General features: G+C 51.4%; 10 protein-coding genes across 10 annotated transcripts; 5 read left to right on the top strand and 5 right to left on the bottom strand.

Annotated features, from left to right (window-relative positions):
* Window positions 1–987: 987 nt before the first annotated feature.
* On the bottom strand, window positions 988–2,013 carry LAESUDRAFT_643422 (HAD-like protein; the record flags this gene model as incomplete). Its single annotated transcript, XM_040903787.1, has 5 exons — window positions 988–1,133; window positions 1,194–1,667; window positions 1,728–1,793; window positions 1,856–1,897; window positions 1,959–2,013. 5 exons carry the CDS (start codon window positions 2,011–2,013, stop codon window positions 988–990), a joined length of 783 nt encoding a protein of 260 aa, XP_040768531.1.
* A 518-nt stretch (window positions 2,014–2,531) lies between these two features.
* LAESUDRAFT_721173 (uncharacterized protein) lies at window positions 2,532–3,351 on the bottom strand. The gene is made up of 4 exons (XM_040907968.1): window positions 3,275–3,351; window positions 3,204–3,213; window positions 3,075–3,151; window positions 2,532–3,016 (listed from the first exon to the last, which is right to left on the bottom strand). Exons 1-4 carry the CDS (start codon window positions 3,311–3,313, stop codon window positions 2,669–2,671), a joined length of 474 nt encoding a protein of 157 aa, XP_040768532.1. The 5' UTR covers window positions 3,314–3,351; the 3' UTR covers window positions 2,532–2,668.
* Window positions 3,352–4,235: 884 nt separating this feature from the next.
* On the top strand, window positions 4,236–4,989 carry LAESUDRAFT_788680 (uncharacterized protein; the record flags this gene model as incomplete). Its single annotated transcript, XM_040913908.1, has 1 exon — window positions 4,236–4,989. The coding sequence occupies one exon, from the start codon at window positions 4,236–4,238 to the stop codon at window positions 4,665–4,667; it is 432 nt and encodes a 143-aa protein (XP_040768533.1). The 3' UTR covers window positions 4,668–4,989.
* LAESUDRAFT_721176 (uncharacterized protein) lies at window positions 4,669–4,988 on the bottom strand. Its single transcript, XM_040907969.1, has one exon. It carries the CDS (start codon window positions 4,974–4,976, stop codon window positions 4,755–4,757), a length of 222 nt encoding a protein of 73 aa, XP_040768534.1. The 5' UTR covers window positions 4,977–4,988; the 3' UTR covers window positions 4,669–4,754.
* Window positions 4,990–5,236: 247 nt separating the features above from the next.
* Window positions 5,237–6,320, top strand: LAESUDRAFT_747428 (uncharacterized protein; the record flags this gene model as incomplete). The annotated part of the gene is made up of 4 exons (XM_040911470.1): window positions 5,237–5,554; window positions 5,617–5,785; window positions 5,838–5,914; window positions 5,981–6,320. The coding sequence occupies exons 1-4, from the start codon at window positions 5,451–5,453 to the stop codon at window positions 6,318–6,320; spliced, it is 690 nt and encodes a 229-aa protein (XP_040768535.1). The 5' UTR covers window positions 5,237–5,450.
* Window positions 6,321–7,389: 1,069 nt separating this feature from the next.
* LAESUDRAFT_643614 (uncharacterized protein) lies at window positions 7,390–8,342 on the bottom strand (the record flags this gene model as incomplete). The annotated part of the gene is made up of 3 exons (XM_040903797.1): window positions 7,390–7,589; window positions 7,658–7,748; window positions 7,806–8,342. The coding sequence occupies 3 exons, from the start codon at window positions 8,340–8,342 to the stop codon at window positions 7,390–7,392; spliced, it is 828 nt and encodes a 275-aa protein (XP_040768536.1).
* Window positions 8,343–10,040: 1,698 nt separating this feature from the next.
* On the top strand, window positions 10,041–10,485 carry LAESUDRAFT_721182 (uncharacterized protein). Its single transcript, XM_040907970.1, has one exon. The coding sequence runs from the start codon at window positions 10,137–10,139 to the stop codon at window positions 10,311–10,313; it is 177 nt and encodes a 58-aa protein (XP_040768537.1). The 5' UTR covers window positions 10,041–10,136; the 3' UTR covers window positions 10,314–10,485.
* Window positions 10,486–10,981: 496 nt separating this feature from the next.
* Window positions 10,982–12,201, top strand: LAESUDRAFT_350703 (uncharacterized protein). The gene is made up of 2 exons (XM_040902122.1): window positions 10,982–11,096; window positions 11,190–12,201. Exon 2 carries the CDS (start codon window positions 11,211–11,213, stop codon window positions 12,180–12,182), a length of 972 nt encoding a protein of 323 aa, XP_040768538.1. The 5' UTR covers window positions 10,982–11,096; window positions 11,190–11,210; the 3' UTR covers window positions 12,183–12,201.
* A 550-nt stretch (window positions 12,202–12,751) lies between these two features.
* LAESUDRAFT_350707 (acetoacetate-CoA ligase) lies at window positions 12,752–15,980 on the bottom strand. Its single transcript, XM_040902123.1, has 16 exons — window positions 15,879–15,980; window positions 15,589–15,791; window positions 15,432–15,532; window positions 15,146–15,371; window positions 14,988–15,085; window positions 14,714–14,925; window positions 14,512–14,650; window positions 14,377–14,457; window positions 14,196–14,320; window positions 14,072–14,136; window positions 13,870–14,016; window positions 13,779–13,817; window positions 13,543–13,725; window positions 13,424–13,493; window positions 13,095–13,362; window positions 12,752–13,038 (listed from the first exon to the last, which is right to left on the bottom strand). Exons 2-16 carry the CDS (start codon window positions 15,710–15,712, stop codon window positions 12,862–12,864), a joined length of 2,055 nt encoding a protein of 684 aa, XP_040768539.1. The 5' UTR covers window positions 15,713–15,791; window positions 15,879–15,980; the 3' UTR covers window positions 12,752–12,861.
* Window positions 15,981–16,081: 101 nt separating this feature from the next.
* Window positions 16,082–19,650, top strand: LAESUDRAFT_721185 (root hair defective 3 GTP-binding protein). Its single transcript, XM_040907971.1, has 13 exons — window positions 16,082–16,391; window positions 16,446–16,543; window positions 16,597–16,671; window positions 17,009–17,094; window positions 17,142–17,305; window positions 17,355–17,691; window positions 17,752–17,950; window positions 18,004–18,380; window positions 18,434–18,572; window positions 18,631–18,857; window positions 18,914–19,257; window positions 19,310–19,376; window positions 19,430–19,650. Exons 1-13 carry the CDS (start codon window positions 16,165–16,167, stop codon window positions 19,562–19,564), a joined length of 2,475 nt encoding a protein of 824 aa, XP_040768540.1. The 5' UTR covers window positions 16,082–16,164; the 3' UTR covers window positions 19,565–19,650.
* Window positions 19,651–20,706: the final 1,056 nt, after the last annotated feature.

Genomic DNA, 20,706 nt, shown 5'->3' on the forward strand with positions numbered 1-20,706 from the left:
GGTAAGCAAATAGCTCTATCAAACGTTCAAAATCACCGTTGTTGCGTTCACGGTTGTGTCGCGCGATGATCCACACGTCATTCATGTCAATTGTTTGCTTCATTCTTCCGCTCTTCTCCCCCCACTATCTTGCAAGCGAGACTGGCACACACTCCCGATCCCTCAGCCGCGTGACCTGCATTGAAAATGACTATTGAGCATATGCTCACCGAACATAGTGTCGTCGCAATACCTTCGGATACCTTCCACACACTCACACATCAACCTCGAATGACCTCACAGCAGGATATACCCTGCAAGAATTCCCGGACAATATCCTCCGCAAAGTTTTCCACATATATATCCTTCACTGGACGATCTACTGCATATTTAATGAGCTCTGCGGATGCTTTTTCTACCGATTGACATACCTCGCAATATTTCCTCATACTGGATGTATTTCTCAACATCAACTTGGACTGTCTTGTACAATTCTTCCCGTCATATACTCTACACAACTCCTTTTATCAGATATCCTGCTCCGTTCCCCGTTCCAGATATGTAGCCAGCTAGTGTCTCTCATAGATATTATTACGTACCGAATAGCCAGTGTTCGGTCCAGGACAGCTCTTTCATTATGATATGCAAAGCATATATTCAGCTTCACGTACAAACATCTTGTCAATATCTCAGCATCTTTGAAAGGTCGATCGGGGGGAGGGGAGGGGAACAACATCAGCCGAGAGTACTTGTTGACGGATGCCCATAGATTATCGATGGCTCTTCTAGATGTGATGGGCAAAACATATTCCTGTCGGGCACTGTGAAAGGGTATCCTGGGTGATTAATCCTGTCAGTGTGACAGTCATTCACAAGATGGAGGTCTTCATCAGATTCTGTGGTTCTTGCGCTCAAATCCCTCATCTACACTGCCGTCAGAGGAACCAGCATCGCCAGTCTGCTTTGAGATGTTTCCAACACCATCTGGTCGAAAGGGTAGCGACATGCTCATGCAGTGTCATCGAATGGAGGGAGGCCCCAGTCCTCGGGCTTGAAGTCTTCCAAAGATCGTATGGTATGATCCGGTTGCTCGACGTCCAGCGTCGGACCTGCCTCGCCCAGCGAAAGAAGGTTTGCATCCGGGACCCAGACGACTACAGAGAACAATGATGAGCTTAGCAACAGTTGGGAGAATTGTCCGAGAGCACACAGACCATTCATCCCGGCCCTCTTGCCAGCCTGGACGCCTGGAATTGCATCCTCGAAGACCAATCCCTTCGAACGCTCAATCTTCCATTCGTCCGCGACAATCTCGTCCATGCCGACCTTCCGCCCCAACATGCGCTCCGCTGCTACCAGGAACACGTCGGGATGCGGCTTGCCTCTTCCGGGAGCGATTAGTCCGTCATCGGCGCATACGACACGGCCCTCGAAACAGCCAAAGAGCACATCCTCGAGGTGCGCGCTCTTCTGCGCGTAGTTCCGCCGCTGCGAGCCGGTCGCGACGGCGATGGGAATGCGGTGCTGGTGGAGATGGCGGACTAGGCGGACTGCGCCTGGAAGCGGCTGAACGGTGGACCAGAGCTCATCTTGGCCTTTGCGCCGGAGGTCGAGGTAGGCGTCCAGCGTGAAGTCGGGAGGGAGATCAGGGAAAAAAGAGAGAAGATGTGCGGCTGCTTCACGTTCGGCTACGTAGAAACAACGTCCATTGAAACGGGTGGTTCATTTGTTTGGTAATGCGCACACACGTTTGCCCATCAGACCAGCTTTGATGTCCCAGGTCATCTCCTTGCCGTACTGAGATAGGATGTTGTCTGAGGATCTGAAGTAGTCAAACAAAATCCACGAGAAACTCAAGTGAATTGGCAATACGCACTGGTGACCTCCGTATATACCCTCTCAGAGTCAATCAGGAGGCCTTAAAATGCCAGCAGGGGTGTTACTGCTACGGGATTCTTCAAAGTTGGCGACACACATACCGTCCATATCGAAAATGACATACTCGATTTTTGCTCTGGAGGCATTTTTCACCATGGCGATCACAAAGATTCGCGACAATTCAAATATTCAGTGATTAGGGTATCTGAGGACGAGAATATGGCACAAAGACGGAGAACAGCTCTGGGCGCTGCGATTCGACCCGCGCGCGTTGTCATTACTACTAGTCTCCCGTGGGCAGACGAGACAATTCCTTCAAACCTCCACGGGAACGCTCCGGATATCCTTGTCTGACGTTGTCATACGCTACGATCCCGCGTGAGGTTGAACGCCGATCACTTCAATGACACAATAATCTTAGCAGATTTGATCACGTTTGATCACAGCTGTTTCCTTCAGTCACTACACTGCCGTAGGATTGAGGATTGAGGTGAGTTGACCTGTATCCGTGTAACGCACTGTAATCGTGCATACTCTGTAGACTAAGAGAGTACAGGTGAATAGAATAAGTCGCTACACCAAGAGAGTATACACGCTTACACACAGTGCATGCGGAGACGTTACACTTGAAATAAAAGCGATTGCGAACTGAGTTACATACAAGAGAAATCCAGGCAAGGTGGAATACAGTACAGGGTATCTGACCACAGTGCATGCCGAGACGTAACTTCCGAAAACAAGAGCAAGTCCAAACCGATAGCAGAAAACAACATATATCTAGCAGGATGAATTTGGTATGAAGGAAGACCCGTTAACCACTTCGTGCAATGATCTCAACATCCTCTTCACTTCCGCCCTCTGTGACGGGAGATTCCTCACTGCCCACGGCAGTCATCTCGGACTCCATCTCGCCTTGAGACGGAAGAGCAATCTCGAGATCGACGCCATTGAGGCTTTCCCCGAGCCTGTAAAAGGCTGAAACGTTGACAATCAAGTGGACAGTCCCCGCTACCACCGCGATAGTCACCACTATTGCGGACGCAGCCGAGACGTAAGGAGCACGGAACGACGCAGCGCAGAAGTTATCGTTCTGGACCGTAGAGTTGTCCCAAACGAGTATGAAGACAAGGACGACGAACGAGATGCAGGCCCTATCAATCTAGATTTGATATATGACTCAGTATGCATGAGAAATGATCCCGAAAGACGATGCGTACCAACAGCACCACGCCGCCGGCGCAGCGAGTAGGATAGTAGGCCCTTGCCACTTGGACGGTGAGAGGCGTTTCGCGTCCTAGCAATGAAACACTCAGCTATCGCACGCAAGATCCAGCTGCATTAATCACCTGAAGCCACCTCCTCGCATCCACCGTGAATGATAGCCTCTCAATTAGCGAGGTAGGGACCAACCACTCACGTCAATATCACGGAGCAAATGCCAGAATACAGTTTCCATTCATGCAGAAGTCCATCTCGAAAGTTGGCCCAAGCACGGTGCACGTCTGAGTCGTCATCTTGCATAGCAGCCACAACAAGACGCCCATAGCGCGTACCACACGCTTAGGCGCCCGCACCAGACACTGATTAGCGCTGTACCACATGCGTAGGCGCCTAAATCCGTAACACTTGCACTTGTCAAAAGGCTAAGTCGCGATGGCCGAGTGCGGTTCCAAATGACAAATTTGGCTATTGACGTACGGGGATGGCCTGTGCTTACGTGATCCCTAAGTTGCGATTCGGCCCGTTTTGTGCACGGTTCATACGAAATATTGCTTTGGTTCATACGAAATATTTCCTCCTACGAAATATTGTTTTCATTCCACAACTTGCCCTCATTCGCGATATCCGGCTCCTCAGGCCTCATTGCTTTCTACCTCCTGTCTTCTCTGTGCTGGACATCCTCATGTCACTCTCCATGTCGTTCACCAGGTGTATTATTAACGCATTCGATATCTGCTTCACCGGTACGTTTGTCCACTCCTCTGTGGCAATGTCTGCAGTGCTGATTATGTCGTGTCTCCTTCCTTCACAGTCGTCGCTCTCGTTGTGTACTACACCTGTTTGTTCTTGTTCATTCCTCCGCCGCCGCCTCTGCCGTCTTCGGTGAACGGGTTACATGATTCGCGTATTCATTATGCTCATGTCTATAGCACCCTCACGGTGGGGGGTGACAATTTTAAGCATGTGCGGTCGCATCACGTTACGGGCCTGGCTACTCCTCCGGTGGGGGGAGCCAATTGAAGATCTTGCGTCTGTCTTTCCGATGATGTCAGCGGGTTCTCCGTCATGTTCGGTTCGTCATATTTGCTTTCTATTCATGCAACTGTTACGTTCACCGGTTTGCATTCATCTCCGAGGACACCGACGACTTCCGCGCCATGATGCACGACACCGGCACCATACTGTCCGGTTCCGCTGCTGCCAGACTGTTACTCGTCGACGCTTTGTGGCAGCCTAATGACTACGATCTATACACACCACATAGTCAGTGGGATGTGGTACTCGACTACATCAGCAACTTACCGGGTTTCGTGATTGAATATGTCATAGATGCATCGGACGAGGAGAATCAGGAGCAACCGTACCCCTGGTTGAAACAGGGAATGGACCGTATGGCTCGAATCACCGGACCAAACATCCGCGTCGATCTTATGCGTAGCCACAACGAATCGGTCTTCTACCCACTATGCTTCTTCTGGTCGACCATCATCATGAACGCGATCTCCGCTGATGCGATCGTGTCGGCATACCCCACACATCTTCTCAGCCGTCGCGGTATTTGCTCATACACCATCAGTGATTATCGGTAAGGCACTCACCGCAAGGAGAAAGTACGAAGACCGAGGTTTCTCGTTCGACGACATCCGCACCATGTCCTGCACTCACTGGAGCTGCCCTCACCGACGACGGTTCTTCGCTGACGATGGATGCCTCAACCTCATTTTCGACAACGCACGCACCCACACAGTCCACGATGTTTTCGTCTCCTGGCGGATCAGGGACTTGCCCTGCGGTAGGCCGTGTTCGGTGACGGAACGGGGGCCCGACGTCTGGGCGGGGTCTCGAGATGACATGGAAGAAGTTTGGGACAGCTTACCGTAGCTGTAACGTGTATTCATCGTTGTACGACAATGTTCGAATTCCTTCGTTTTCTTAAGCGATTCATCCTATTTCGCTCTTCCCTACGTTGTTCCTGTTCAACAGCCTGAGCCTGCAAACAGAGCTATGTTCGCATAAGTGACACACACCGCATGTTCCGCTACTGTGGTTGAGATTTCGTGTCATTTGGAACCGGCGCCCCGGCGCCTCTTCAACCAAGTCACCTGACCGAGCCTGTCGAGTCTGATCTTAGCAACGCAACGCTGGACGCTTCAAACTCATCATCCCCAACCACTCCTCCATTTCTGTCACTTCTGCACTCTCTCCGTCATTGGTGCATCCTCTTTCGAGCTGTAGGAGCATACGCGCGAACGAGTTACCTGATCTCGACGTGCTTCATTACCTCCGCGCTTGGACATGTCTACCACGACGGCTTCCTACTTCACCTCCCTGTTTTTTTGTATGAATCTCGCTATGGGCGTCTTGTTGTGGCTATGCAAGATGACGACTCAGATGTGCGCCGTGCTTGGGCCAATTTTCGAGACGGACTTCTGCACGAATGGAAATTGTATTCCGGCATTTGCTCCGTGATATTGACGTGAGTTGGTTGGTCCCTAGCTCGCTGGTTGAGAGGCTATCATTCACGCTGTGTGTGCGAAGCATAAATGGTGCCATGTCACAATTACCAGCCATCAGCAACAGTTCAGCAGCAAACAGTCTGTGGATGGTGTCCATGGTCGACTGTCTATTCTGCTTTGCCTTCGCGATTACATATCGCACGAGGCTCCACATTTTTACAACTGATGTGGATGCGAGGGGGTGGCTTCAGGTGATCAATGCAGCTGGATCTTGCGTGCGATAGCTGAGTGTTTCATTGCTAGGACGCGAAACGCGTCTCACCGTCCAAGTGGCAAGGGCCTACTATTCTACTCGCTGCGCCGGCGGCGTGGTGCTGTTGGTACGCATCGTCTTCTAGGATCACTTCTCGTGCATACTGAGTGTTATATCAAATCTACGTTGATAGGGCCTGCATCTCGTTCGTCGTCCTTGTCTTCATACTCGTTTGGGACAACTCTACGGTCCAGAACGATAACTTCAGCGCGGCATCGTTCCGTGCTCCTTACTTCTCGGCTGCGTCCGCAATAGTGGTGACTATCGCGGTGGTAGCGGGGACTGTCCACTTGCTTGTCAATGTTCCAGCCTTTTACAGGCTTGGGGAAAGCCTCAATGGCGTCGATCTCGAGATCGCTCTTCCGCCTCAAGGCGAGATGGAGTCCGAGATGACTGCCGTGGGCAGTGAGGAATCTCCCGTCACAGAGGGCGGAAGTGAAGAGGAAGTTGAGATCATTGCACGAAGTGGTTAGCGGATCTTCCTTCATACCAAATTCATCCTGTTAGATATATGTCGTTTTCTGCTGTCGGATTGGAATCGCTCTGTTTTCGGAAGTTACTGTATGTCTCCTCATGCTACGTAGTCTGACACTCTGTAATATATTCCACGGTGCCTGGATTTCTCTCAGTTTTACAGTGTCTATTAAAACCTTTCAGAACACCTGGGCGAACTATGTGATAGGAAATCTGAAGAAGACATACCCGGATATATAGTCCTTTGTCGAGGAGTATTGATGTCTGCTACGATAAACTCAAAAGGGGCCTGTATATCTAAACAGTGGGCATACTGTGGCGGACATCCCATCGACGACGGCGCACCAACGACTGCTCAGTGTGACTAGTGTCAGCCTCCAGTCTTCGTCGACGTCCGTGGACCAGCTACTACTCAAATCGAAGTCAAAACCATGGCTACCAAGCAACCCAACTTGTGCCCGCAAATGTGTGCCTTTGAATTATATGATAGAGGGTCGTTACTTGATGTCAGCACATGACGCATGATACTCTCCCCACCGCACAGGAATAACTAGCCACAGCTTAAACTTCCTGTGAATCGCGGAGTTGCAAAGGAATCCGCATAAATAAGAAACGCATCTACGATGGAAGCATCAGCCATGTTCCCCAGCCTCCAGGGCTTCTTGGTCTAAGGAGCGCTAAGAATGTGTATGATACGATATATGTGGAGTAGATCCAAGTCGATGGGTAGTGTACAGCCAGCACGCGCCTATGTCAGTTACTGTAGATCCCAAGAAAATACCCCGCAGCCGGGTACCGCTACCTACATCCCTCCCGGAGCGCATATATGCGAGAGAGAGAGCGACGGCGGCAACATGAGTAAGAGTAAGACATGGCCTCGAAGCAAATGGTCAGCCTGACAGGGATACAAGACGTCCGCTACGCGCCAACGTATCAGTCCGCATCGTGTCTTCCGATTCCTCCGCTCCGAGTAGCATGGTGAGTATGCCACGGGAATATGGTACAAATCGTGCACACACGTAGCGAGTTGCGGCGGCGCCACAAGTCGCGTACAGCCTGGTGCTCGGATTACAATTTCTTCGGCTTCTTGCGCGAGCCGTAGACCTCTCCGCCTGCGGCGGTGATCATGCGCTGGAATTCGCCCTTCTTCCGCAAATAGCGGAGCTCCTCGATGGTTCCGCCGAGTGGACGGCCGCCGATAATCAGAATGGGTAGTTCGTTGCGTGATGTGAGTCGGAAGAGGAGGGGAGCGAGCACTGATTCGTCACCTGAGGTGAGGGAGGAGTAGAGGTAGCAGGTTAGCAACGAGTGATGTGTAGACGAGGGGGAGACGCACTTCGTTGGTCAACTTCGATGATCGTGGGGGCTGGGCGCAAGTATAGATCCGACAGCATCTGTTTGATTTCTCGTGATATTGGGGAGTAGAACTGATGTGTCACGACGTTAGCTGGCATATGAGATGGGGTCGCATACACGTAACTGACCTTAGAGTATAGCATTACCGGATTCCGCGCCCACACCTCATTCACGACCCGTTGCACCTCCTCCCCGGCGTTTTCGCTCCGCGTGTCAAAGTCCAGCACCAGCTGAGGGTCTATTGGCTGCGAGGGGTCGACTGACGAGGGGATCACGTTCTGTGGGAGGCTGGCGAGAAAGCCTGACACGGCAGCGAGCTCCTCCGTCTGATTTAATGTGAGCTGTGGCCGTCCCGCCTTGGCGTCTCCGGCAGGACTACTCTTCATACTATTACTATAGCTATGCCGCAGCGTCGCGAGGCGGAAGGCGTCGGGCGATAAGCGTGAGCCCTTGCGGCCCTCAGCGTCGAACACGGGGATGGGCGTGAGGGAGGGCTGGGCGACAAGGAGGACATAGACGGAGAGGATGACGAGGACAAAGAGGGCGAGGAACGTGGTGCGGTACCAGTAGGACCTCGGCTTGCGAGACGCGAAGGCAACGGGGAAGGCTGCCAAGGCGTAGGCGGGCGGGGTGAGGGGCGGAGAGTCGAGGTGAGGGCTGCCCATGGGGGAGTCGACAGGGAAACGTGCAGACTGGGTGCGACGATGTGCCATGATGGAAAATATAGATAATTATGAAGAACGACAGAGGGGACCAGGCACGAGAAGGACAATGCAAAGGAGCGGCGATGGGCGTGGGCCAGCTGTGATTGATTGTTGCGGTCGAAGGAGCTCAACTCGTCGGTCCCGGCGGTTGACAATATCCCTCTTCCACGTGCCTCTCCTGCCCCTTTTGGGGTATCACCCCCATTCCGCCACGCACGAAAAATGTTGTCGACACTGACGTGCGCTATCATATCGCGAACGTGTCTGATTGCAAGACGGCAGCTGCTCGGCTCCGCGGGCTGAACAGCCTACAGCTTACCTCCGCTTCATGAAACACTGCAGAGACGCGATCGCCGCTTGCGTGACCTGCCGCGATGCGCGCGGCCCTCACCGATTAAGCATCTCTTGTCATCGAATGTCGACTCTTGTGAAAGGCATACTCAGAAGAGCCTCTTTAGGTTCACGGTCATATCAGCGTCGTGGGTATCTCCGGTCCACGCTCAAGTGTCGAACAGTGCATGATGGTCTTCCGTGATGACCTAGTCCTCTTCAAGCCAACATTTTACTCGCAGCTCTGAGCATGCTTGATTCCTGGAAGGAGAGCACGGATCACAAACGGTAATCCGTTGACAAATTGCGCACGTTTCGAGAACACCTCCTCACCTGTGCTCATCTCAGATCTCTCGTCCACCAGAGGATGATCATTGAGTTGACGGACACTCTGCTCACATGTGTTCCGAGTCAGCACGTTCGAGTTTGCACAGATCGTTGTCCGCCGACCATGGTCCATATCTGCACCCCGCCCGGCGACCCAAAGAAGCCTGAAGGGCAGGCGTTTGCCAGGCAAATCACCCTCTTCATTTGGCCCGACTTCTCAGCCTCATGGTAGCCTCGTGCCCGCGATCAGCCCCCGGATAATCGAACGTCCGGGCGGCGTTGCACTCGCTTCCATTCCTACGCCATCCTTCTACGGTCCTTGACTTTCCGTCCATTGACTTCCGGCACAACATGATCTCACTGCGATTCAATGACAAACCCATCCGTTCCAACACAGTGGCGCCGACATCGTTATCCAGTCTTCGGATAACGTCGATTTCCATGTATACAAAAACATTCTGGCGCTGGTGTCCTCCGTGTTCAGCGACACTTTCTCTTTGCCTGTTCTGCTAGGCGCACGTCCATGGGCGCCCCATCGGTCAACCGGCGACGACTCTGTAGATTGCGTACAGGTTGTGCGAGTCACAAAGGACTCGCGTACGATAGAGCAACTGCCAGCTCAGGCTGATACTCCCAGAGCCTCCTCCTCAGCTCACGTTTGGAAGACGTGCCACAACCCTCCTGGAACTGACTCCGAAATACGAGAGACTTTGATGACTTCTCTTTTCAAACACCATCATTGGTCTTCGCAACTGCGTGCGAATATGATTCGAAGGACGAAGCACGAAAAGCGGCCAAAGCCTAACCTCCGGTCACGGATTTATTATCAACCTCAATCCTATCTATTGAATGTTACAACATATCACGGTTAGGTTAGGTTGGTGCTTCAATATCGCCGCAATTGCAGGACGGCCACTTGTATCCCGACTAGAGACTGGTGATGAATGCATGAGACGATTTTCCGGAGGCCAAGGTTATTTTGACCAGGATGAACGCACCGCCACCTCCTGGGCCCTCTGGTTCCACACGAAACCCGCCCAAGTCGCCGTGAACCTCAAATATACCACTTTCGCGCTAAGAACCTAGTGGGTAAAGCACATGGACAATGTCGCCTCAGCGCTGGAAGAGCGGCCGGTCACCAGCATTGTGAAGGATGTGCGATGCATGGACGTACCACTGGATCACATGGGTGGCTGTCGCACGTGCAGACCACAAGCTTGGGCACAGCTGATGGTTCTCAGTAAGCATCTCGAAGGGAAGATTCAGACGAGATGAGAGGATTTAGCCGTTTTACTGGACTTCCCTGAATTTCGGCGGCATGAATGCTTTGCTCAGATCCCTATCGAGCTGTATTCAGAGTGAACGCCACGCGTTGGCATTCGTCACTTTGCGCGACATACGTGTGTTTCTATCTGCACGGCACGTCTCTCGATCGCATCGAACTCCTACGATCTAAAGAGCTGTGTTGTTGTATATCATCAATCGCTATTCTTTTGTTCAGACTTGGATGTGGGGGGCAGATGAGACGTTGACAGTCTTCAATCACTTCTCGCACAGCTGGTCGAGACCAGTCTTGCGGGCGCGTCGCTTCCGCAGAATGACCATTGATACCAGCGTCCACGACGTATGCGGTAATGGGGTCTTGTGGAAGATAAGAAGAATTTCAGATAGTTCTGCAGGATGACCTGCACGCTCTTCAATGAGCATGCACGCTGCCATCTTCATGCCATCTCTGGATCCAGCCGTCGACATCATGGTCATCTTGGGCTGAAAAAAGGGTTGGGCAGCGCTGGCACTGCGATGCATTCTAAAAATGTCGGTCGCCGGCACAACCCTGAATAATTTTTCATCCTCTCAGAGTCGGACACTCCGATTTCGAGTCTCCTCTATCGCTATGTAATGCGGGCCCACATGTCGACCTTTGTTTGCAGTAGTAACATACCCGCTCGCGCTCCTTCGGCGGTCCAATCAAAGTACTTTGTATATCAATAAAAGACCTGTGCATTGGAGAAATCGCACAACCGGTCGTCTCACACGGGAACCACACAACATTTATAGGTTCGAGTGTTCGAGCTCTCTTGAAGCGTCTCCCTCACGTTTCCCTTGGCCCACTGCTCCCGCTCTTGGCACGATTCCCCACAAACTGCCCAGAAATCATAAAATAGACGCACAATGGAGCACGACGTAGATGTCAAATCTGTTCATATATTCGAGAACTGCGATGCAGACATCATTCTCCGTTCCGCCGACGGCGTCAACTTCTATGTTCACAAGCTCATCCTCGCGAGAGCGTCCCCGATCTTCTGCGATATGTTTCGCGTACCTCTTCCGCAGAACGAAGAGCAAGGCGGTGACACGGTTGATGTTAATGGCATCCACGTAGTGCCCGTTACTGACGATCAGGACACTCTGCGGCGGCTGCTCAGCATCATATATCCCGTGTCGTTTCCCGACAAGTTGTCGCTAGATGAAATATGCAACTTATTGGAGGCAGGCCGGAAGTACGAGATGGAAGCGATATCTTCCAACCTAAGACGTGCCATCATGGATTTTGTCGATGACGAGCCGCTCAGAGTCTTCGCGATCGCATATCTGTCCAAATGCATGGAGGAGTCTCGAGCCGCAGCATTGAAATCCTTGAAGCACGTCCTTCACCCGCTACCGGAAATGCCTGCAGAAATGAACCTCTTGCCACCTCGTGCCATTTGGCGGTTGCAACAATATCACAGCCGTTGCGCACAGGCTGCTGTGAACCTCGTTGCAGACGCTCGCTGGAGTCTGACCGACGTTCCTCACCGTGCAATCAAAGCCGAACACACTTACAGTTACAGCGGCCCTTCACCCCGCATCACGAGCAGCCATCTCAATGCTGGTTATTCGTGGGTATGGTTTCAATGTACCAGCTGCGAAGCGGATAAGAAGGCAAACCTCGTGGTCACGATAGAAGCACTCACGCGCGAATTTACCCCGAGGTCGTGGTGGGCGGATTATGTGAATGGGATAGCTGCAGTCTTGAGAAGCAAGCCGGGAATGCTTTCAACGGATCGTTCGCGATCCCGCCCTGCTGAAGGCCGCTATGCGTCAAACCGCATCTTGCCCGACTTGTGGACCACAGACCTTCGAGCAGCTCATAGAATTTGGTGATTTGCTCATGGTCAAAGTGCAACAGGCAATCAATGCTGTAAGGGCAATGAATATCGCATTCTCTTACCACTAACATCAAGCATCGTATAGATTACTCTTGATATGGAGGCGTAGCCGATTGCAACATGGGCAAGAAGTTCGACATTGGCATAAGCAAGTCATCGTCAATTGTCTCCTGAGCACGTCCGCGAATACATTCTTGGAGGGAATGACAAGGAAGAATGAAGAAACGGACTCGATGTGGAAGGTGGAGAACAGGACATTCATGTCTAATGATCGGGTGCAATGCGATGCAGGTGAGACGATGAATCCAGTCGAGGTGTGATATGTATACTGTAGCGGACCGTATCTCCAGCAGAAAGTGGTCGAGGCTCGATGTTGTATGAAATATACTACTTGAATCGAAGGTAAGCCTTTGTGGCCAAGGGTTGAACCGTGTGCTGTGACGAGACATGATCATGCGTGCCAATCTCGAAGCACGGTGACTGAGTTCTGACAGATTTATTTGCGCTGATTTCGTTTCTATTCTAAGGCAACATGCTGATACCTTGCAGGCTATGTTCGGTGCGTTCCTCGCTTGCTGCGATGCTGGTTAAACACGGAATAGACGATTGACACGGTATTTTCTGTTCATATCAGCTTCCCACCGTATATCGTGCGGAACAATGGCTTGATGGAGTCACAGCTTTGCCTTGGCTTTCTCCGCACTGGTACCGCCGATGAACTTCTCTAGCTCCCGATACTTGTAGTAGAGCTGCAATGAATCCGGGTTCGCCACCGTTCCGCTCGGTTTCAGAGTTGAGCCCGACACGATCTGCTTTACGGCAATCTCAATCTTCTTGCCGTTCACAGTGTACTGTGAGGCATAGTCAGATAATCGCTATGAGTCGCTCCTATGATACGCCCACTAACCGGGATGTCCTCAATCTCGAATATGTACGCCGGTACATGCCTGTGGCTGAGGGACTTCCGGATCGCCGCGCGCAACTTGTTTTTCAAACTCTCAGTCAGGACGTGGCCTGCGCGCATCTTGACGAACAGCAGGACACGCTCGTCCTTATCTTGTGGCCGACGTTGGCCAACGCATAGCGAATCATCAATGACGTCGGCAAAATCCTCCAGTACGGTGTAAATCTCAGCAGAACCAAAGCGCACTCCGCTTGGATTGAGGACCCCATCGCTGAGCGTATCATTTCAGACATGAGACGTGGGGCGACACGACCGCTGCGGGGTACACGAACCTTCGACCTAGAATCATGAGGCCTTGCGTCTCAGGATTCTTCGCGATGAAGTCGCCCTGATGCCAGATGCCTAGCAACAAATAAGTCGAAGCTGGGCCATCGTGATGCACTACACATACTGGGATATTTCTCGAAGTAAGCTTTCCTGACTTTCGCGCCCGACTTATCGCCCCACAATCCGAGAGGAAGCGAAACATGAGGCCGAGTGCAGACCAGCTCTCCTGGTAGTCCCGTATCTTCCATATTCTTCCCATCTTGGTCGAATATTTCCACTTTCATTCCTAACAGCTTGCCCTGGATCTCTGCGGCATCTCTGCCATGAGAAAAAAAAATGAATGCGTGCCGACAAGCGTACCTCCTGCATATACAGGCAAGGTAGGAACTCCACCCACGACTGGAGACTGGATCAGTCTTGAGCAGTACTGTCAATCTGCCATGGCACGTACATGCACCACAAATATCCGTGCCTCCGGAGAAAGACACCAGATGGACATCTGGATTGAACGCCTTTTGAGCCCACTCAAACATTGCAGGAGCGAGGACGGAGCCTGTAGAGCCCACGGTACGTAATGCGTCGAAAGGAGCGATCGTCGCTAGAGGAATGATCGACATGAGCCTCGACCTTAGTCAAAGGGGCATGAGACTCACACGGTTCGATGCCTTTCCCTTGCACTTCACTTAGGAAGCGCGGACTGGTGCCGAAGACCGTTACGCTACATCGAATTGTAGTACTCCCGTCTCATCAACTGCTTAGATATAGAAAGTAACGTACCCCTGGCGGCTGAGGAACTTCAAAAAATCTGTCACATTTGGATAGAATGGAGAGCCGTCATAAAGGATTATGCGACTGCCGCAAGCAAGGCCTTGCAGCATATAGGGCCACATCATCCATCCCGTCTGTATCGACCGCATCGTCAGTGAACACATTCCACGGTTTATTTCTGCGAACCTACGGTAGTGTACTGGAAGTAGGTGTCATCAACAGTCAAACCGAGGGAGATGCGGAGGTCTTTCTTTGCTTGCATAAGCACGCCCTATGAGAGTATCAACACCAATGTCATGCTAATACTTTGACACGAAGCACGTACACCAGCAGTGTGGACGATGCACTTCGGTGGACCGCTTGTTCCCGAAGAGTATAGGATGTACAGAGGGTGATTGAATGGAAGCTGTTCGAAGACTAGCTCTAGATTGCCTCCGGCGGAGAGGAATGCCGACAGTGATGTGCTACGGTCAGAGGTCATTTCAGTCAAATTGTGTTATCCGTGGAACAATGTCCAAAAACATTACCTGCCGGGCACGCGGTTCATATGGGATGCAGTGACCTCCTGTCCCGTCCGCGCACTGGGTAAGAGCACCACACGCTGGAGGCCATGCGATTGCAGGGCTTGCGCAATTTCCAAGACTTTGGGCATCAAGTCGATCGGCTTGCCGGCCCAGGTCACCTCCGTCTCAGAGAAGACAATTTTGGGCTGAATTTGCCGATATCTATCGAGGATTCCCTAACAGAACAAATAGGCAATGAGCATTGACAGGACGCTGGCTTGATATGCTTGGATTATACCTGTGTCCCCATGTCCGTAGCCGTACTGGAGAAGATAGCACCTATGCTAGCTGACGCAAGGGCAATGACGACGGCGTCTATGGAATTCGTGACAATAGCTTCAATGAATTACTTCAGAAATTGCCATGACATTGTAATGAATGATGATATAATCCTACCTGCGACTCGATCGCCTGCAACGATGCCGCTGACTCTCATAGCTGCGGCCATACTTCTGACCATCTGTCTAAGTTGTCGGTAAGTATAGCTGAAGATGGCCCCTGTTTCTCTGGCAGCAGTGCAAGCAATGCCATCATCGTTGCGATGGAGGAGGTTCTCTGCATAATTAAGCCGTGCGCCAGGGAACCAGGTAGGAAGTTCCTTGATGGGACCGTCCTGCAGAACCTATGAGGTAATATTAATTGAGTTGCAACATCAGGTGGTGCGGATTGCAAGCTGAACGACCTGTGTTGGTGGTACGGAATATATGATGCCGACAAATTCCCAAACATCAGTCCAGAAAGTGTAGTCTTCCACAGAGTACTTGTGAAGCTCGTGATAATTTCCTGTGAGAGCGGTCAAGATACATTGTCCAGTGTAGATGGGCGCGCGGTAGACATACTCAAATTCAGTCCATGCTTCCGATTGATAACGCGACGAAACACGTCGAGCGAAGTACGTGATGGATGAGCAGGTCGCCAGATAAGTTTAGACTGCGCGAAATGCGACTCCGTATGTCCTGCCATAAGCTGCGATCTCTATGAATCTAATTCTGCGGGTTTTCTATGCCAGACACCGAGAAAGATGGCTCAACAGCTCTTTCAGCTGTCCCAGGGATGGAAGGAAAGAAAAGAAAGTGGTACCGGCCTCCGGATCAACATCCCCTCCATATAGGGCGAAGGAGTCAATCACCTGAACAGATTTATCCCAGACTTGTCATTGGCAATGCAGAAATTGACCAAAGTGTCGAAAACACCCGGAATTTTACGCGGATACCATGTATACGTTCTTGTGACTTGTCTACATACATTGATCGCATGCAGGCAAGCACACGTGAAATTGCATCTGGGGCTGCAAGGCGATTGCGACGTGTTCTTGGGGGACAGGCGTGAACGTGCATGTTTGTTGGTCTCAGCAAGGACGCCTCACTGATCGGCCACTGCCGAGACTGCAACAGGCAACTCGACCGACTGAGATGATGCCAGGCTTGCTGCCCCAACGGCCCCCCTGCGCAACGCACCTTTCTCTCCCCACCACCACCACCATCTCCTTCGCATCTGATTCCCACAATATCAATCGTCTCTCTCAACCTTACAAACGAGGCACAGCAATGGCCATCAACGGTCACGTCAACGGAGACGCGGCCACACCGAAGGGGCCGAATTATGAGCGCGTCCAAATCATTAATGATGAGAAACAGTTCATGTGTGTGCAGTTTGCGCATAAGCACGGGCCGGTCTGAGTTGCTGCCTTTGTTAGACCGGAGTTGACCCAGCAGATTGAGCGTTGGGACTTGCACAGTGCCGGATTCGACTATGACATTGTCGCAGTGTTTGGGTCGCAATCCACAGGCAAAAGTGAGTAAAGATGCTCGCGTTCACCACCTCTTTACGCTGACATATGACTGTAGGCACGCTGTTGAACCGCCTTTTTGGCACGAATTTTGATGTTATGGACGAGACCAGACGGCAACAGACCACTAAAGGTATGTTGATATACTTTATAAAGCCTGGTGTGGAAAACTCTCGTATCCCGTACGACTTTGTTCTGCTTGATGGTTGCTGTCTTCATACATAGCTCCAGCTGGTGGTTCTACTTGCGATGACCACGCCAGGAGAGGAAAATCATCAGCACCGGAGCCGGTCACATATGAGGAGAGATGACTATATGCGTCGTTCTCTGTGGGTAAACCCCGTAGCAAACCATTGGCAGGCTACATGCACGGTCTCGTTCTGGGAACCTAGAAAGCCATAGCTATCGATGTCCAATTCATGTCGGGTTTACTTGAGGACCAAGATGGCGACTGGCTAACGTGCCTGTAGGAATTTGGATGTGCAGAGCTAAGGGCATGAACGTCATGGTCATGGATGTTGAAGGTACTGACGGGCGAGAAAGGGGAGAGGATCAAGTACGTGTCCAGCCATTATTTTCCTTCCTTGTTCTGACAGGTGCTAGGATTTTGAACGCAAATCAGCTCTATTCTCCCTTGCGTCGTCAGAGGTCCTCATTGTCAACCTCTGGGAACATCAAGTTGGCTTATATCAGGGCGCTAACATGGGCCTTCTGAAGACCGTCTTTGAAGTGAATCTGGGTATCTTTGGGAAGAAGACTGCAGACGGGTATGTCCAACCTCAGTTTGCATGCGACATCATTGAACACTCCCGGCAGACGTAACCAGCGTACGCTTCTTCTGTTCGCGATACGTGATCACATCGGTACCACACCGTTGGCGAATCTGCAAGCCACGCTCACTGCGGATCTGCAAAAGATCTGGGAGACGCTCTCGAAGCCACCAGAGTTGCAAGATAGGCAACTGTCTGATTATTTCGACTTATCGTTTGTAGCGCTACCACACAAGATCCTTGCGGCCGACAAGTTCGAGTCCGAGGTGCAGGAGCTAAGGAAGCGCTTCATGGACAAGGGGCGCGAAGACTATGTTTTCAAGCCTGCGTACCACAAACGCATCCCTGCTGATGGTGTTGCGTTCTATATGGAGGGCATCTGGGTGAGAGCACATTCTAGGATATGCTGTCAATTGATTGGTTGAATGTCTTTCTTCCTGTAGGAACAAGTGCAGACGAACAAGGACTTGGATTTGCCTACTCAACAGGAACTATTGGCTCAATTCCGCTGCGATGAGATCTCTGCTGCAGCTTTGACGGAGTTCAATGAGCAGGCGAAACCCCAACGCCGGCCTATCGAGTCCGGCAAGGTGATCGAAAATCTCGGCGGCATGATGCGTGCTTGGCGTTCTGGTGCACTCGGTGCGCATACATCCTTTCACTTCTTCAATTGCAGCTTAGTCGGTAACCTGCAGAGCGTTATGACCGAGATGCATCACGTTATCACCAGGGCGTGTACAAGCGGAAACGCGCTGATCTCGTGTCTGTCCTCGACTCGACGCTCTCGCCATTGTTCCTCGGGCAGCTGAAGAATCTACACAAGGCGTCTCTCGTCACGTTCAAGAAAGAAATGCTCGAGGGTATGCGGGGCGAGAACTATAACTTTGCTGAGGTCGTTGCTGCTGCGCGGGAGCGATGCGAGAAGCGATTCTTGGACGGTGCACAGGAGGCACTCGTAGAGGGTACCGATTGGAACTATGAGGAGGAACTTGAGCTCCTCAGGAACGAGATAAGGATCGTGGCTGACCAGTGCAGAAAAGATGAGACGAAGAAGATGGTCAATGCAATCGAGGTGGGCGAACTCAGCTGTCGAAGCAGTCCCATTGTGACACTACGAGCCTGCAGCGTAATATCAAGAAGCAGATATCGGATCCTGTTGAGATTTGGCTCAATAAGCCTCAGCCCGACATGTGGGACGAGATACTCAAAGTGTTTCGTGAACTACTCGAGAAGGCGGAGTCGATGTACCTCACGAAGGCAAAGAGTCAGTGCACAACTTATCCCGCGAACGTTGACGCTCTAACCTTGTGTACGTTGACCAGGCTTCAACTGCACTGACGAGGAGAACGAGACCTCCTTGGCGATCCTGAGGAAACGTGCATGGCTCGCTTTGCGCGCCAAGGTTGACGAACAAACGACCGACGCGGCCTTCCTCACTAAGCTCCGCACTCATTTTGAGGAGCGATTCCGCTACGACGAACACGGCGTTCCGCGAGTATGGAAGCCTTCGGACGACATTGATGGCGCGTTCAAGAAGGCAAGGGATCAGGTGCGTCAGACCGATTCTGAAGCGCCATTGTCGAATGACTCAACTACCGTAATCAGACACTGGAGCTCATTCCTTTATACTCAAGGATCAACCCAATCGATGGCACGTTGGAATATTCCTTGCCTTCTGAGGAATCCGACCCTCTCTCGTCGACGGACGAGTTCGACTTCCCTGCTACTCTCGTTATCTTTTCCGAGACGAAGATCTTGGACTTGATGAGCCGCTTTAGACGGGATGCGGATGCATACTACGTCGAGGCCAAGCGCAGCATGGTATCCAGCGTGGCGCAGATACCCTATTGGATGTATGGCGTCCTCGTGGTGCTGGGTTGGAATGAGGCGATGTTCGTGCTGTTCAATCCGTTGTACTTTGCCATGCTTTTGTGCATGGTTGGCGCTGCGTACGTGTTCAACCTTTATAGCAGAAACATTTCTCGCTGATCCGCCCTGTAGCTACATTGTCGTGCAACTGGGCATGGCAGGACCGTTGCTCCAAATTACGAGGACACTAGTGAATGAGGTATGTGGATGCCTTCATTTGCATACGTCTACAAGCCTCTAAGATCATCGTAGGTTCAAAGTCAAGCCTATAACCATTTACGAGATCATTTTTCCCAACCACATCTTACCGAGCCAGTGCGGGCACAGGCCGTTATGCAAAATGAGGTGGATCCAGAATTGAGAGATAGGAAGACCGATTTCATGTAATTCGCGTGGACTTGTGGTGTAAATCCTATTGGATGGTTTTCCTTGACCTGTACTTATTACCTTGCTGCAAATAAACTGCTAATATGGTTTCAAAATAGCATGTCCCTGATTCTGCCCGACGCTGCGCTGCATGGGCATCCTATAGACATGGGGCCCGTTTCTGACCGTACAGAATGCCGTCGGATCATCACAAATGGTAACCGTGTCTGGGTGGCACTACTTGCCCTCATCATACGGTTCATCTTTTCGCAAACCTTCCAATGACCTTGATTTACGTGGGTTCCAAATAGCAGAGCTGTGTATATGGTCTTGATTATTCGTCCACAACTTGGCTGCGGGCTAGTCATCATATATTGTTCTCGCTCTTGACTTGGTCGCAGACCTCGAACAGTTGATTTATGGACAGATGAATGCTGCATTCCGCATGAGCACGCCTGCTCACCGGATGACATGTTCGAAATCTCTGCGGAAAAACAATGCCTTGAGGAAAGAGCTTTTCAGTTCTGTCAAGGTACGCGATACATGTCGTCATGTGGTTTTCCGGGTCGCCTCATCCTGGATCCACTCATAAATCCAGAAAGAATACGACAAGGAGACGGGATTAAGAATACCACAAGTCGTTCCGAGACTGCATTGTCGCTCGGATGAGCTGGATCGAGCGGTTTTGGAGCACGGTTCGCTGTCAACAGTGATATCAGAGGAGACCTGGTGGGATTTAATTAGCCTACGAAATTGAGGACCGATCAATACAGCATCGCTCTGCCGTCTTCTTGACATGCTCCTGTGGTAGCAAAGTTTCCGCTCGCCATTGATATGGACAGCTGTAGAATATATGAGCTTGACAACATTACATTGCTGAACAGCCCGAGCACTCTGATGTGTTCAGTATAAGTTGGTCCTGTTCCGAACGGATCATCATCACTCGGGCAGGTTTTGAGCTAACAGTCATGACACGTTGCATTGATAGTCGTTGAGCTTATATTTTGAGTCAATGTTGGTTTTAAGGTAATCGTGCTTGGGAACAGGGCTAGGATGATCAACGATTGACATAGGTGACTACACTTGGAGCGTACAGTATGTCGGAATTGCGACCTGCATTTTTGTGCCATCTTGACGTTGGCCAAGGTCATAGCTGCTGCAGC

This window comes from Laetiporus sulphureus (genome assembly GCF_001632365.1).
Source record: "Laetiporus sulphureus 93-53 unplaced genomic scaffold LAESUscaffold_4, whole genome shotgun sequence".
In the NCBI taxonomy this organism is placed as follows: Eukaryota; Fungi; Basidiomycota; class Agaricomycetes; order Polyporales; family Laetiporaceae; genus Laetiporus; species Laetiporus sulphureus.

Bases quoted from the DNA above. Each gene is read 5' to 3' on its own strand.
- LAESUDRAFT_721173 (XM_040907968.1), bottom strand. From the start codon at position 3,313: ATGGAAACTGTATTCTGGCATTTGCTCCGTGATATTGAC. The intron at 3,017-3,074 runs GTACGCATCGTC...TATCAAATCTAG, and splicing joins CCGGCGGCGTGGTGCTGTTG to ATTGATAGGGCCTGCATCTC.
- LAESUDRAFT_721176 (XM_040907969.1), bottom strand. From the start codon at position 4,976: ATGAATACACGTTACAGCTACGGTAAGCTGTCCCAAACTTCTTCCATG.
- LAESUDRAFT_721182 (XM_040907970.1), top strand. From the start codon at position 10,137: ATGGACAATGTCGCCTCAGCGCTGGAAGAGCGGCCGGTCACCAGCATT.
- LAESUDRAFT_350703 (XM_040902122.1), top strand. From the start codon at position 11,211: ATGGAGCACGACGTAGATGTCAAATCTGTTCATATATTCGAGAACTGC.
- LAESUDRAFT_350707 (XM_040902123.1), bottom strand. From the start codon at position 15,712: ATGGCAGGACATACGGAGTCGCATTTCGCGCAGTCTAAACTTATCTGG. The intron at 14,926-14,987 runs GTATAATCCAAG...TTGTTCTGTTAG, and splicing joins CTACGGACATGGGGACACAG to GGAATCCTCGATAGATATCG. The intron at 13,726-13,778 runs GTACGCTTGTCG...GAGATGCCGCAG, and splicing joins CTTGCCTGTATATGCAGGAG to AGATCCAGGGCAAGCTGTTA.
- LAESUDRAFT_721185 (XM_040907971.1), top strand. From the start codon at position 16,165: ATGCCAGGCTTGCTGCCCCAACGGCCCCCCTGCGCAACGCACCTTTCT. The intron at 16,392-16,445 runs GTGTGTGCAGTT...TGCCTTTGTTAG, and splicing joins AATGATGAGAAACAGTTCAT to ACCGGAGTTGACCCAGCAGA. The intron at 18,573-18,630 runs GTCAGTGCACAA...TACGTTGACCAG, and splicing joins GTACCTCACGAAGGCAAAGA to GCTTCAACTGCACTGACGAG.